At 35.1% G+C, this 17,089-nt stretch overlaps 1 protein-coding gene across 6 annotated transcripts in view; it reads right to left on the minus strand.

Moving 5' to 3' along the window:
- The window catches only part of TBC1D32 (TBC1 domain family member 32), a 246,750-nt gene that overhangs the window by 195,903 nt on the left and 33,758 nt on the right, over window positions 1-17,089 (minus strand). For all 6 annotated transcript variants that reach the window (XR_001627115.2, XM_007484498.3, XM_001379912.5 and 3 more), the window contains 2 exons: window positions 16,562-16,630; window positions 10,415-10,540 (listed from right to left, as the gene is read on the minus strand). Coding sequence is in view for 5 of the 6 variants with exons in the window: in XM_007484498.3 (XP_007484560.1) it covers window positions 10,415-10,540; window positions 16,562-16,630 (195 nt within the window). In the remaining variant the exon portion in view is untranslated. The remainder of the gene's footprint in view (window positions 1-10,414; window positions 10,541-16,561; window positions 16,631-17,089) is intronic.

The following is a 17,089-nucleotide window of genomic DNA, read 5'->3' on the forward strand; positions in this document are numbered from 1 at the left end:
CTATAACATATTAATAAGTAAAATTAATAAGTACAGCACTTTATACAGGCACCACTAACTCATAACTAACATTATCAAAGTATTTTACGTAAAATATTTAATACCCTTAATTGCTTCCTAAGCTGTCAGTCCCTCAAAGTTGAAGATTCATTGAATTCACTCTTTACTGAGCCAAGAAGAAATAAAAATATAACATAATATTCTCTTTAACATTCTAATTAAAGAATACCAGAAATATTAAAAATATGACCCCAAAAGCCATTTTCCTTGTGTCTGATTACTATAAACTAAATTGCTTAGTTTAAAGAAGTCTGCAACACCCCCTGGTGTTTAAAATATCAAAGTGCATTCAAATAATGGCCAATTAAACAGCTTTTCCATTTTATTAAAAAAAAATTTATAACTTTTAAAAGTATCATCATCATAAAACTTACAAAACACATTTATTTGTCTTCATTGAACACAATAACTTTATATGGAAATAATTATTAATGATATAATAAAATAGATCATAATATTTAGATAGTCGGCAATAACATAAGACAATGAGTTTTATTTCCAACTGAGTCACTAGCTAACTGTATGACTCTCAACAAGTCAATTGACCTCAATGATTGAGTATTCTACAATTGAAAATCTGTTACCCTAAAAAAGAACTATATAAAGAAAGTGGGCATTGAGACTCTTTTTCTCTTTGGCATTATGTAGCATCAGAGGTGATGGTGGTAAGGTGGGGAAATTTGAAAAATGGCTAATCAGCCATGGGCACATGGTTTTTACTTTGTACCCTCTTTATTCCTTGATTTCTAATGATCATTTAATAAATCTCATAAAATATAATATTTTTATTATTAAGATATAATTTTAAATTTTACATTGTCCTCATCTATAAGATGAGGCAAAATCATGAAGATCATTTCTAACTAATACTCTAATCTATCCTGTCAAATTGTGTACAAAACATTCTGTAAAATTTAAGGGTGTACACACTATCTAAAATGCAAAAAAATCAAAATAAAAACACTATAATTTATAGAAAATTAAGTAACTATTTGAAAGGCTTTAGTGAAAAGCAATAAAATATCCAAATAATTTTTTTAAAAATTAACTTGATAGAAACTGTCCACCTAACAGAAGATTTAATATAGCACAGTACTTGGTAATCAACAATTTTTAAGTTCTTTACTTAATTCCAGGCACTGAGTTAAGCCATAGACAAAACAAAGAAACAAACAACACTTATAAACTCACTATTCAACTCACCACAATGAAAATTACAAACTTTTTCATTCTACCTCAAACATCCCATAGCTGCACCTCCTCTTATGGTACCCTCTCCCATGGAACTTCCAACCTCTCACTGAGAACTCTGCTTTGTATTTTACAAAAAAAATTAAAGCTATTCAACCTAAGCTCCCTTTCTTATTTCCTGTCACTCAAATGCTTTCTGCATTATTCCCTCCTTTACCCCATTTTACACAGAGGTGGCCTTATTCCTTACCAAGGTCATACCCTTCACTTATGAAAGCAATCCCATCTCATCCCATCTCTGTCATAACACCTAATCACTTCTCTTCAAGGTGTTCCACCTCCTTCCTTTCCAACTACAAAATCTCTCATCCTCAAAAAACCTTCACTTGATCCTTCCATCTCAACTAAACTATCATCCTATATCTATTCTCCCCTTTGTGGCTAAACTCCTAGAGAAGGTCATCTGCAATAGGCTTCTCTACTTCTTTCACTCTCTTCTTAATTTCCTACCACTGTGCTCCTAACACAGCTTTTTCCAGAGTTAATAATAATCTATCAATTCTTAAATCCAATGGCTTTTATTCAGGACTTACTTCTTCAATCTTCTTGTGCCTTGCTCTGTAAAAGAGAAAATATACATGCATACAAAGGACAGCATCTGTCAGTCAAAATGGAACATTCCATTTGGAATGTTACCAGGAAAAACAGTTGGAGCTAAGCCAACAGCTAAACTGGGCTGGACTGACTTTGGCTTCTGACAGGTGGGGGAGAAGAAGAGAAGCTTTTGGCTTTTGGTGTGGCTCATGGTAGTGGCTGAGCCTGAAGAGCTAATTTGTATCTCTGATATTTACCTGGCTGATTAGAAGAAGAAAGAAGACAGACAATTATCTATCCTCCTATCTCTCTGACTGTCTCTGTTAGTGACTGTCATTTCCCCAATATCCTTCGAACCCTCATTTTAGAGAATAGGGAACCCTATCCCTCTTACCTTATTCTCCATCCTTTCCTGTCTTCCCTGAATAAACCCTTACATGAGTTATAGAAGTGAAAAGACTTAGAAGAAGGTTGAAAGGGGGAGGGGAAGCTGAGGAAAGGCTTCTGAAGAGGGGAGTAAAGGAAGGAGGGTAAGTAAACCTTGACCCATTGGTCATCCAGAATCAATCAATAGACATCCTCAGAAATTACTATCTATTACAGCTCCCTGCTACATACTTTCCAATCAAGTGACAGTTTCCTTGTTGATCCACAAACAAGATACTCCATCTCTCTACACTGGGCATTTTCTTTAGCTGACCCTCATGCCTGGAATACTCTCCCTCCTCATCAGATCTAAATGAATTCTCTGGTTTCCTTCAAGTCCCCAAATAAAATACTGTCTTCTACAAAAAGCCTTTCTCATCTCCTCTTAATTCTAGTGTCTTCTCTCTATTGATTATTTCCTACTTATCCTACATATAAGCTCTCTATACATATTTGTTCACTTGCCTTGTGACTTTGAGAGCAAGGATTGTCCTTTGCCCCACTGTGTATATTCCCATCATTTTGAAGAGTATCTGGAACATAGCAGGTGCTTAATAAATAGTTTTTGACTAACTCAGAGAAAAAAAATCTCCTCCCCTTGGGGAGGGCACATTTTAATGGAAAAGAAGGATAGAAACAATTTTTAAGTACCCACTATGTTCCAAGCACTATACTAAGGACTTTAAAAATATTAGCTCATTTGATCCTAACAACCATGTGAGGTAGTAGGATTATTGTCCCTATTTTACAGTTGAGAAAACCGAGGCTAACAGGTAATTTGCTCAAGATCACGTAGCCAGTGAATAAGGCTAGATTTTATTTAAAATATTCCCTACTCCAGGTCCAAAGCTCTACCCACTTGCCTCACAATGGGAGAAACAACAAGGTATAGAATAAAATATAAAGAAAAGGCATTATTATCTGGAGAGGTAGGTACCAGTAAAGGCTTCCTTTAGACAGTGTGCTTTAAGTTGAATTCTAAAGGAAGCCAAAGAAACTATATGGAATAGGTTAAGGAATGAAGAATCTCAGGCAGGTGAGAGCGCCATGCAAAGGCATGTAGATGGATTGTAATATACAAGGAAATGTACATTAGCTAGTATAGCTGGTTTGTAATTGTGGAAGGTTGAGCAAAGTGTAAAAAGATTGGAATGGTAAGAAGAAGTCAAGTTATAAAGACCTTTAAATGTAGAATAGAGTGGAGGACAGATTGAAATGAGAAGAGACAGGAGAAACAGAAACCAGTTAAGAGCTTAATAAATGCTTTTCTATTTCATCTCATAGTTGTGCTTTTCTTTAAATAATTTGTGAAAATTTGTATACAATTTTAAATATGCATGCCCTATCATGTAATTATAGAAATTTTGCATTTTTAATATTCGGATAATCACTAATACTTTGCTTAAATTTTTCTACTACTATCAATCTTATGTGTCAAGTTATATCAATGCCTCACATTTATATAGTAATTTATAATTTTCAACAATTTTTCTTCAAAAATACCCCAATGAGTCAAGTAATAAATTCTGCATACTTTACAGAAAAACTATCAGAAAAATTAATTCCATGACCATGACATTCCCCACATAAAGTGAATTAATGCTACTTTAATTACTAATAATTGCTATTTATAAAGCATTTTAAAGTTTACAAAGTATTTACATTTCATTTGCTTTTCACAAGAGCCTTGTGAGGCAAGTGCCACTTGCAGCTCCATTTTCCAAATGAATAAATCAAGAGTCAAAGAGTTTAATTAACTAGCTGTACAACCACATAGCAAAGGCTAAAAGTGGGATTAGAACCCAGGTCTTCTTGACTTTAGGTCTTGTCCTCTTATTTTCCATTCCATATGCCTCACCTATTGTCTGGGCCAATGTATCCTAGGACCGATACATGCTTTAATCTTTTCTTTATTCTTAGTGTTGTCTACAATCACCTTTGGGTCACTTTATAATGAGTCATAGCCCAGACTTAGGCCATTCTCCTGGGTGTAGAACCCCAAAGGATCTTAATTTGCTGTAAGGACAAATACAAGGCACATGAGCTATATAGTCTTACTCTTCCTTCCTCCTCCCCCACTGCCATCTTCCAATAATCAAACATGGTCTGTTCATCAAAAAACTCAGTAATACCCATTACCCTCTGCTCCAGTGAATTCTGGTGTTAGGCAACATTGATAGTTATATATCACATTTCCTCATAATTAATTATTAATAATAATAGAGTTTAGTTATTAATTAATCAGAGAGCTTGATCTTTTAGCTGGTCCACCAGATTCCAACAACTGGCTTAATATCTTTCCTCTTAGATGAAGTTTGTGCCTTGACTGAGAATTCTGAGGGCTAAAGGAGAAATTCCACTAATAAAATGTTCCCATTTGATCCTTATTCCATTTTCCAAGGTTATATTCATACCATCTTTCCATATCTTTCTGTAAATTATTTCTAGAGCTTCCATCAATGCTTAGGAGGCCATCATCTGGTTCTTTCCAAGTTCTGAGTCCCAGTGAAAAACTTGGACTGCTCCTCATTCTTGCTATTCAATTAATCTATCTCAAGAGCATTCTGGTATACATTTAATAACTAGTTCTCTGAAAATACCTGACATAATTTTAAGTTTCAATCTGCATAATTTATATTTTCTCCATCACTTTTAAAGTTTAGATCATTAATAAAACAATAATAATTCAAACTGTAGCACTTGTTGATTTCTGAGGTATAAATGCTCATGTTGAACAGTTAACAATACCAAGCATTCTCCTGGTCCCTCTGCTTTCAAATTGACATATGTATTTAACATTTTTGCTACCACTTCTCCAAGCTCAAATCAGCAATGATTACATGTAATAACCTGCTTGAACCTACCCCTTATCTTTCCCTTGTTGTTTGGGTGACCTAAATTTCATATTCTTCAGAACTCATGGGATGCCACAACTCCCATCCATATATTCTCACTAGGAGAGCATTTTTTCCCATTCTTTTGAGGCTGCCTGCAGGTAACATATATAAGTAGGAAAAATCCAGAACTCAAGAATAGCAGCAATAATGGCATATAGAAACAGATGTTGACAGGAAGTAGAACAAGAGAACTATATGAGACTATATGGCAAACCAAGGTGGTTCTGGAAAGTCTGATAACTGTAGCTTTCTGTTTGGCTGAGCTGTGGATATAAGACTATACTATTGATTGGCTGAAGCCTCAGACATGAAAATTAAAAAGGGATTGGACAACCATAACTCTCTTAACAAGTCATCATAACTACATACTTGACCATATCTTCTGAGACCTTCCCTCTTTCCTTGGGTATGGTCTCTGGTACAAGCTACTTCTTTCATCTCTATTCATAAAGGAGATTAGTCTATAGTTTTCTTCTTCTGTTTTTGACCTCCCTGGCTTTGGAATCAGTACGATATTTGTGTCATGAAAGGAATTTGGTAGAACTCTTTCTTTGCTTATTATGTCAAATAATTTCTATAGTATAGGGATTAGTTGTTCTTTGAATGTTTGATAGAATTTACTTGTGAATCCATCAGGCCTTGGGATTTTTTCTTAGGGAGTTCTTTGATGGCTTGTTCAATTTCTTTTTCTGGGATTATTTAGGTATTCAATTTCTTCCTCTGTTAGTCTAGGCAATTTATATTTTTTAAAATATTCATCCATATCACCTAGATTGCATGTTTGTTGCCATATAATTGGGCAAAATGATTTTTAGTGATTGCCTTAATTTCTTCTTCATTAGAGGTGGTCTCCCTTTTCATCTTTGATACTGTTAATTTGGTTTCCTTCTGTCCTTTTTTATTAGATTGACCAGTTGTCGATTTTATTTATTTTTTCAAAATACTACCTTCAAGTCTTGTTTATTAATTCAATAGTTCTTTCACTTATGATTTAATTAATTTCTCCTTTAATTTTTAGGATCTCTAATTTAATTTTAATCTGTGGATTTTTCATTTGGTCACTTCCAAGCTTTTTGATTTGCAAGTTCAATTCATTGACCTCTGCCCTCCCTAATTTGTTAATATATTAACTCAAGGATATAAATTTCCCCATGAGTATTGCTTTGGCAGCATACCATAGATTTTGAAAGGATAACTCATCATTGTCATTTTCTTCAATGAAATTATGGTTTTATGACTTCTTTAACTAACCAGTTTTGGAGAATCATATTATTTAATTTCCAATTAATTTTTGATATGTCTCTCCATGATCTCTTCTAATCAGATCTATTTTTACTTTGGCTTTGTCAGATATCATGCTTGTAACTCCTGCCTTCTTTTTCTCAGTTGAGGCCAAATAGATTTTACTCTAGCCTTTGATTCATATCCTGTGAGTGTCTACCTGCCTCATATGTGTTTCCTATAGACAACATAAAGTAGGATTTTGGTTTCTAATCCACTCTATTATTTGCTTTCGTTTTATGAGTGAGCTCATCCCAGTCACATTCCAAGTTATGATCGCTACTTGTGTATTCCCCAAAATTTTGATATCCATTACTTGTTCTGCTCTTTCTTCTTTTACTAGATCCTCTTAAAGCAGTGGTTTGTATTTAATCAGTCCCCCTAATCCCCACCCTTATTATACTTCCCTTTCCACCCACTCCCTTTTTGTTCCCTTATTATTATTATTTTTTAGGGTCTGTTAAGTTCCCTCTCCTGTCATTTCCTCCCTTTTTGGACTCCCCACTCCACTCCCCCCCCCACCCCTTTGTTTTTCTCTTCTCACTTTCCCTGTAGAGTAAGATAGAATTTGATACCTCAATAGATCTAGATGCCTTTCTCTCTCAGAATTGATTTCACTGAGAGCAAGGTTTAAGTATTACCTGTTAGCATTCTCTTCCTCTCTTTCTTATCATAGTATTCTTCCTCTCCCCTTCCCATGTACCTCTTTGTGTGATATAGGTTATCCTATTTATCTAATGCCTTCAAGTTTCTCTTGGTGCCATCTTTGATTCCCCCCTCCCTTTTTCTTATTTTTTCATATCATCTTATAGCACCTATTACCCCAATCTCTTCCTGTGAATGATTCCTCTAATTGCTGTAATACTGAATATAATTTTTGAGAGTTACAAATAACACTTTCCCAACACACTAATATAATTTGATCTTATTGAAGACCTTAAAGGAGAAAATATAAATTTAACTAAATTTCCCCCTTTCCTCTCTCTCTCTTACCTTTCATGTTTCTCTTGATCTATGCACTTGGATATCAAAATTTCTGCATACTTCTGGTCTTTTTTTTTTTTTTTACAAAAACTTGGAAATCTTCTATTTTGTTGAATGCCCACACTTTCCCCTGGAAGTATATACTCAGTTTTGATGGGTGGGTGATCCTTGGTTGAAGACACAATTCTCATGCCTATCGGAATATCATATTCTAAGCGTTGTGGTCCTTTAGAGTGGAACTTGCCAGATCTTGTGTGATCCTGATTGGTGCTCCTTGATATCTGAATTATCTCTTTTTAGATTCTTGTAAAATTTTCTCCTTAGCTTGGAAGCTCTTGAATTTGGCAATTACATTCCTAGGGGTTGTCTTTTGAGGATTTAGTGTAGAGGGTGTTCTATGATCTCTTTGAATGTCTATTTTGCCCCCTTGTTCAAGAACATAAGGGCAGTTTTCTTGGATAATTTCTTTCAGTATGATGTCAATATTTCTGTTAATTTCTGGGTTTTCAGGTAGTCCAATGATTCTCAAATTGTCTCTTTGAGACTGGTTTTCTTGAACTATCGTCTTGTCAGTGAGATATTTTATGTATTCTTCAATTATACCATCTTTTGACTTTGCTTTATTAATTCCTGCTGTTTTGCAATATCATTGGCTTCCAATTGCCTAATTCTGGTCTTTAAGGACTAGTTTTCCCCTATACTCTTTTGATTTTCCTTTTCAGTTTGGACTATCTTGCTGTTCATGGCTTCAAGCTGTTTAATTCAGGTCTCCAATTGGGAGTTCTTGTCTTTTAAATTGTTATTTTCTTTTTTAACTATTTTCCACTTTTCATGCCAAAATTCTTCCATCTTTCAAGCTTTGATTAAATTCTTCAAGAGACTGTGGCCAATTTCCATTTTTTTGAAAGGTTTGGATGCATTTATTTGTATGTCCTCTTCTGCTATTTCCTCTGTAATCTGGATTTTTACACCATAAAAATTATCCAGGTTCAATGCCTTCTTCTTATTCTTCTTGGTGTTGGGAAGTTGTTTTTTCATGGGCGTTGTTTGCCATCACTATGTTGGTTTCTCCTTCTCGTTCCACTCAGAAGTCTAAGTGAGGAGGGAAGGTTCTCTGTGTATGGAGATAAGGATTGTGGTTTTTGCCTGAGGCATCCTCTCGAGTATCTGCAGCTTCTACTGTTTTCTGCCCTTCTCTGAGCTATCTCCTTGTCTGCCCAAGGTCTGCGCTCTTCAGTCTGCTGGGGTCTCAGGTCTAGCTTCTCTCAGGGGTAGACCTTTGGTGGTCTTAATCAGCTGCCAAGAAGTGACCCTCATTTGTTCTATAGGTGCGACTTGCTCACACATTGATTCTAGCACACTGGCTCTGACTCTAGCTTGTAAACCTTAAAATTTCTTAGACTTATAAATGTTGGAAATTTCACCATTGGGAAATTTCATACTTGGAAAATTTCTTACTGATAGTCTAATGGAATGTGAACCCCATTGGCATGGGAGGTTCCTCCTCCTCCCTTCTTAAGATTACTTTAGGACAGAAACCTTTTGCTGAACAATGGAAAGGGCTGTAGCATAGATCAAAATTTAATTATTCCAATCTCCACCCTACTCAGGGTAACAGGATTTAGGAAGGGCTGCAGCATAGATCAAAATTTAATTATTCCAATCTCCACCCTACTCAGGGTAACAGGATTTAGGAAGGGCTGTAGCAAAGGATCAAGATTTAATTATTTGAGAATATGACCTCCAACATACATGTGAAAAGGCACAGGCCTCTGGGCGGTCCTGGGTTAAGCTAGAGCCACCACTGGCACAGGGAAGACATGGACAGTGATTGGTAGGTGTGAGAACTGAGGGGAGGGAACTTGGAGGGTTTCCTTAAAGAGAGAGGGGTCTGAGGACTAGGGGGGTTTGGTTGGAGAGGTGCTCTGAGAAGCTTGCTCTGAAGGAAGCTGGAGGTGGAGGCCCCTGAGACTGTTTCTCCATTTTGGTCACGTGAGTGATAAGGACTGATCTCTTTTCTTTGCCTCAGCTATCTAAGGGCTTGGGCCTTTTGGCCCAGCCTAAACAGAAGGGGTATTTAAGCCCTATTCCCTTCTCTCCCCTTTCTCTCTCCCTCTCTCTCTCTATCTCTAATATCTTTCTTCCTCCTGTTTGTAATTAAACTCCATAAAAGGTTGACTGCTGACTTAAGTTTTCATTTAGGAATTACATAGCTGAATTCCTTGGCGACCTTAAATTCATATATATCAGTCTTTTAAAGTGATTTCCTTGTCACAAGCTCCATAGGTGGGGTGGAGGAGGGTTGATCAGCTCTTGTTTTGGTGGAAGCTATTTCATCTCCTTATAGTGTGGAAATGCCCAAATCCCACACAGCTGCAATGCTACACCCTACTGTAGAGTCCCTTCATTCAAATGAATTTGGTTTTTTTGGCCTTTTGAGGTAGTCTAGGTTGGTAGGCTATGAGGAAGGGAGGAGTCCTGCTTCTACACTGCTGCTATGTTTACCCAGAATTCTGTGACACTTTTTAAATAGGTAACCCCAAGTAAGTGTTTTACTTTCATCTAAGTGTTCTAAATTTTAAAATGGTAGTAATAATAGCACTACCCCCTAAAATTGCTATGAAGATGAAATGATATAACAAGTTTTTTGCCATACATTAAAATGAATATAAATGTCAATTAACATTTTATGAAAATTAATAAAATATATTTTAATAGGACTTATTGTAACACAAAAAACATAATTTTGGTCAGCATTTAACCCTTTGAATAAAAATTCTATTTTTTAAATTATTAAAGATACAAGAATAATTCTTCATTTACACCAAGTTGTTGATTCCAAATGAAAAAAACCATGCATCATTTTTGAACTACTTACATACAGAAATAAATTCTATAACTACAGAAAAAATGAAATGTAACTTATTTTATACAATAAGAAGACATATCATTAACATTTTTATAAATCAATGATTCCTTACATTAAATGCAGGATCTGGATCTGCAAGAGATACTGAAAGTTTTTCACAAAGAGTAGTCCAATTTTCACAGTTTAATACATCAGACGGTGGAGCAGAACACAATGTTTGCATTGCTTCAAGCCTCACCTGTGACATCAGGGGAAAAAAAGGAAAGAAATGTACACATAATATTAACATAAGCATGAGCATAGAACCAGTAAAACAAGCAACCATTAATAAGCTGTCAAATATTTGAGTTAATAAAATTAATTTGGAAACTCATCTTTAAAAAACCTGTATCTTCCTTTAAAAAATATCTTTTTTTAGGGGGCAGCTGGGTGGCTCAGTGGATTGAGAGCCAGGCCTAGAGACGGGAGGTCCTAGGTTCAAATCTGGCCTCAGACACTTCCCAGCTGTGTGACCCTGGGCAAGTCACTTGACCCCCATTGCCTAGGCCTTACCACTCTTCTGCCTTGGAGCCAATACACAGTATTGACTCCACGACAGAAGGTAAGGGTTTAAAAAAATATATATATATATATATGTATATTTTTTTAATGATATTCTTCAAGAAATGGTAGAGAGAAGGGGGAAGAGTCAAGCTGGCCACTTAGAAGCAGCAAAAGTGGAGTCCTTTATGAAAACTCTTCAACACCAATCAAAAACAAAGTACTTCAAGGGGACAGAAAACCAAATCTAACAAGAGGGCAGAGCTAAGTAACCTCCTGGTCAACTAAACTTAAAAGGAATGCAGAGAAGGCTGAATTCTTTGGTTTAAGGAAAAGGAAGGTCCCAAGACTCCTCACCCACCCACTGTGCTGAGTCTCTGGAGGTCCAGCCTGGATGGAATGCCTTGTTGCCATAGCTGTGCCGGGATCAGGACTCTAACCACAGGCAACAGGGAGGCAGCTGGAAGAGAAGTGATGAGGGGGGGGCAGTCTAGTTGCAGCTACTACTCTCCATCTTGGGGTTCCTCTTTTTGAGCTTTTGGCCTCAGGGCCATCTCGCTCAGCAGATTAGCTCTGCCCTGGCTTAATCTAGACTATCATTAGGGCAGATAAGAAGACTTCAGAGGGCAGAGAAGCTTAATCTCCAATATTAGTCCCCCACCAACTGTGCTGAGAGCCCTGGTAAGAATCCAGCTGACTCAGATCCCTGGGTTAAGGCTGCAACCTCAACAGAATACCTTGATAACAGGGCAGGAAGAACAGCTACCCTCAGCCTCCACACCTTCACCTTTACCTTTAGCTTCTGCTTCCAACTGGGGAAGATCTGGCCTTAGAGTTCATTAATACTCCATTAGTCTAATCTAGCCAATCAGCAGAGTAGAGAAGAAGCCCCTTCAGAATAGAATAGTCCAATCCCACAGATCCAGCAAATAATCAGAGGAGCAAAATTATAGCCAGTTACAGGGGGTAAAGAAGAAAAAAATAGGTATAAACAACAGAAAAAAGAAATTACAATCAACAGCTTCTGCCAAGGTAATGAACAAAGAGCAAATGGAACCGAAGAGGACCAAGGAACACCAAGCAAAAACACAGAAACTCCAGCAAATTGGACTCAAGCCTTGGAGGAACTCAAAACACAATTCAAAAAACAATTATGAGAGGTTGAAGAAAATTGGGAAAAGAATTTAAAAAGCAAAATAAGTCATCTGGAAACAGAGGCACATGAACTAACACAAGAAAATAGTGTCTTGAAAGCCAGAATTGACCAGCATAAAAATGAGGAAAAGAAAGTGAAATACAGAAAAAAGCTAAGGATAACAGCATAAAAGAAGGACTGAAGTTTAAAAGGACGCCCTAACCTTTTAGAGAACAGAGTCTACCTTAAAAAAGGCTAGGAAAATCAGCACTTAAAAAAAAATTCACCTAACTATAGAGAATTTTTATGGAGACAAAGAGCAAGGCACAGACACATAAGGGGACAGTGAAAGCAAAGCAAACACACAAAATCCAAAAGAAAGATTCAGATCCTGGAAGACCTCAAAAAAGATTTCAAAATTCAATTAAGAGAGGTAAAGGAAAAATGGAGAAGAGAAATGAAAACAATGCAAGAAGAAATGGACCAAATGAAACAGGAAGCTCAAAAGCTGACAGAATAAAATCATCCCTTAATGACTTCATGAGACATAAAAAAATAATAAGCCAAAATCAAACGAATGAAAAAACACAAGATAACATGAAATATATAAATCCTTGAAAAAACAACAGACCTGGAAAATAGATCCGGGAGAGACAATTTAAGAATTCTTGGAGTACTTGAAAGTCAAGATCCAAAAAAAAAAATGCCTGGACATCATAATAGAGAAATTATCAAAGAAAACTGCGCAAATATCCTTAAACAAGAGAATAAATAGAAATTTTAAGAATATACAGAACAACTCCAGAAAGAAAGCCTCAGAAGAAAACTAAGGAAAATAATAGTCAAATTCAAGAGAACCCAAGATACCGAGAAAATATTGCAGGCAGCCAGAAAGAAACAATTCAAAAACCATGGAGCTACAATCAGGATCATACAGGATTTAGCAACCTCCACGTTAAAGGATTGAAAGCTGTGGAAATATGATATTCTAGAAGGTGAAATGTAGGTTTACAATCCGGAGTCACCAATCTAGCAAAACTGTGTATGTTCTTTCAAGGGAAAAAATGTCATTCAATAAGATAGAAAATTTCCAAACATTCCTGAGGAAAAGGCCAGACCTAATTTGAAAGTTTGAAGTACAAATAAAAGATCTAAAAGATGACTTAAAAGGTAAATGAGAAAGTGAAAATTTAAGGGACTCAATAAATCCAACTGCATGTATTCCGACATAGAAAGAGGATATCTGCAATTCTTTAAAATTCTAATGAGTAGTAGAGCAGTTAGAAGGAATATACTTAGCCAGAGGGCAGAGAAGTAAACTGATTAGGATAATATGATATGAAAAAAAAATTAAGGGTAACCCCTTGAAAGAGGATTGCACTAAGAGAAAAGAGATGGAATGTGGTAAATTATCTAATATAAAGAGCCATGAAAAACTATTAAAATGGAAGGGAGAACAAGGGTGGTGACAGACAATGCTTAAACTTCACTCTCATCATAACTGACTCAGAGAGGGAATAACAACCATAATAATTGGGGTACAGAATTCTATTTTGCCCTACAGAGAAGTAGAAGGAGAATAAGAAAAGGGAAGAGGGGTAGTAATAGGAATGAGGAGGACATGGGGGGATGATAAAAAGTAAAACAATAGTGAAGAGACTGAGAGAAAAGAAAAAGAGCAGGATCAAAGAGGGAAAATAAGATGGAAGTAAATATACAATTGGTAATCATAACTGTGAATGGGATAGACTCATCCATAAAACAGAAGCATATAACATAGCAGATTAAAAACCAGAATCCTACTATACACTTTTTACAGAAAACATATTTGACACAGTGTGACACACACAAAGAAAGGTAAGGGACTAGAGCAGATTTTATTGTGCACCATTTAAAGTTTAAAAAGCAGGGGTGATTTCAGACAAAGCCAATGCAAAAACAGATCTGATTAAAAGAGATGAAGAAGGAAATTACATCTTGCTTAAAAGGTAGTATAAACAATGAAGTATTATTAATACTAAACATATAGGCATATAGGCACCAAATGGCATAGCCTCCAAATTTTTAAAGGAGGAATTAAGTGAACTTCATGAAGAAATAAACAGTAAAACTATACTAGTTGAGGACCTCAACTTCCCCCTTTCAGATCTAGATAAATCAAACCAAAAAATAAATAAGAAAGATGTAAAGGAAGTGAATATCTTTAAAAAGTTAGAACTAATAAACCTCTGGAGAACCTTGAATAGCAATAGAAAGGGCTATATGTTCTATTCTGCAGTACATGGCTCCTAAACAAAAAGTGATTATGTATTAGGGCATAAAAAATTCCCGGCCAAATGCAGAAAAGTAGAAATAATAAATGTATTTTCAGATCATAACAATACAAATTATAATTGATAATACTCCATGGAAAGATAAATAAAAATTAATTGAAGATTAAATAATCTAATTATAAAAAATGTAAACAGGATGATCTCAATACCCATAAAACAGAAGCAGAGAGCAGAATGTATCAGAAACCAGAATCTAACAATATGTTATTTTAAAGAGACACACTTGAAACAGAAAGATACACACAGAGTTAAAATAAGGGGGGCGGAAAGGGCAGAATATAATATGCTTCACCTGAAATTTTAAAAAAGGTAAAGGTAGCAATCTCTCTTATAAAGCAAAAGCAAAAAGAGACCCTAATTAAAATGGATAACTATAAACTACATTTTGATAAAAGCTACCATAGACAATGAAGTATTATCAAACATTTTTATAGCAGGTTTCTCTGATAAAGGCCTCATTTCTCAAATATAAGAATATGGAATCTAGTCAAATTAGAAATGGTCAAAGGATATAAACAGGAAATTTTCAGAAGGAGAAATGAAAGCCCTCTACAGTCATATGCAAAAATGCTCTAAATTATTAAAGGTTAGAGAATAGAAAATTAAAATAACTCTAAGAGGAGAAGCTAAGTGGTTCAGTGGTGGTTCCTTGAGATAGAAGGTCCTCAATTCACATCTGACCTCAAATATTTCCTAGCTGTGTGACTCTGGGAAAATCATTTAACCCCTACTGCCTGCTCTTGTGCCTTAGAACTAATACACAGTATTGATTCTATAAAGAAAGCTAAAGATTAAAAAAAAAAAACTCTGAGGTACCACCTCACATCTATCAGGAATGATAACTGATAGAGGAGATGAAGGAAAATAAAGTACACTAATGAACTGTTGGTAAAGTAATGGACTGGTCCAAACATTCTGGAAAATAATTTAGAACTAGGCTCATTGTGCATACCCTTTGACCTAGCAATATCACTATTAGGTCCATATTCCAAAGATAGCAAAGAAAAATGAAAAAGGCCCATTTGAATAAAAATATTTAGAGCAATTCTTTTCATGGTGGTAAAGATTTAGAAAACAAAGGGATTCTCATCAGCTGGGGAATGGCTGATCAAGTTGTGGCATATGATTGTGGTAGAATACTGCTGTGTCATGGGAAAATGACAATTAGGGGACAGCAATATTATAAGATGATCAACTATTAACAATTTGGTTGTAAAAGAAAGAAAACTGATGAAATCTGAATGTAAACAAGTATAATTTTTCTTCACTCTCTTCATTTTTTTTTGCCTTTTTTTGAAATATGTGGAATGGCTAATATGGAAATATTTTGCATTATTTCACATGTATAATTGATCTATCACTTGCCTTTTCTTAGCCATGCCTTTATGAATGTAAGGGTGTCTTTTTTAACACCAAGTAAATATTTTATTAATCTTTTTTTTGAAAATTTAATTCCAGGCTTGTTCAGCATAGTTAGCCTACAAAAAAATGGATTGTGTATAAGCAATAAATGAAGAGCTGCAATATCCAACGGGCTTCAAAATATTAGAGATCTAAAACTCTGGATGGGTAACAAAAAAATCACTCAGTGAGTACGAGAGATGGTGGGAGGGAAGGAAAGAATTTATAACTCAAAATTTGCAAAAAAAAAAGAAATGTTTTTAAAAGAAATGTATACTGGATAATTTGTGGGACAATGAAAAAGAGACACAGTGTCCTTTATTCATATTATTCTATCAAAAGAATCATCCTAACCACCTAGGAAAGAAATAGTTTCAAGAGCTGCATGTAGCTAAGGTCTTAGTAACCAAATCAGAAACTGGAAGTGAAGGTAAACTCTCCTAGGAAGGGAATTATAGATGTTAAATACTGCAACACTATCTACTATCAGATTTGGATTGTGTATCGATTACTTTGCTTAAACTACATTTTTCTCTCTTATTTTATTTTTTCTTTATAAGGGATGGTTTTCCAGGTAGGGAATATATTCGTTAAGGTGACATAAAAATGCATAAACATTGACATATATACATAACGTAAGCCAACTTTTCTGAATCCTACTATTTTAATTTGATTAATTAAAACCACTGATCTTCATTTCAATGCAAAGATAAGAAAAATTAGAGCTAGTCAACCTAGTGATGTATATATGATGATTCTTTACCATCTTCCTTTATCACTTTGTCTATAGCTTGTCATTAACACATAGCATATAAAGAGTTTCATACATAATTTTTTCCTTTAAACATACCTCTTTAGGCTGCCCAGGGTCCAGTTGTTCTAGAATTAATTGCAATTTTCCTTGACTGAATTTATAACTCTGAAAAAATATTGAATATATGAATTTTTTCATTTATTTAGTATCCTCATAATTAATACTTTAAACAAAATTAAATTTAAAAAATTGGAATAAGCTATCTTTGTTTCCAAAGCCAGACAACTGAAAAGTTCACAGAACATTGTTTCATCATGCATATGAATATCATTTTATTATTTAATTACAGTATTTATAAAGCCATTAGATTAAGATATCATATCCATATTCTTTTTGTCCCAAAACAAATCCATGATTCAACTGTGCTATCAAAACAAAACACTACTTAAGAAAATAGATGAAATCCAAACTTGAGCATCTAGGCATTCTTAGGATTACTTTTTGATAAATACTGTCTCCTTTTCATTTCCATTCTCTCTCCTACACTTTGATAACTAATATTCCTTAGAAAAAAGATGGTCATCAGAAGACAGGTTTACAGTAGACCAAAAGCACTTTAAAAGC

Source organism: Monodelphis domestica, chromosome 2 (assembly GCF_027887165.1).
Source record: "Monodelphis domestica isolate mMonDom1 chromosome 2, mMonDom1.pri, whole genome shotgun sequence".
Classification (NCBI taxonomy): Eukaryota; Metazoa; Chordata; class Mammalia; order Didelphimorphia; family Didelphidae; genus Monodelphis; species Monodelphis domestica.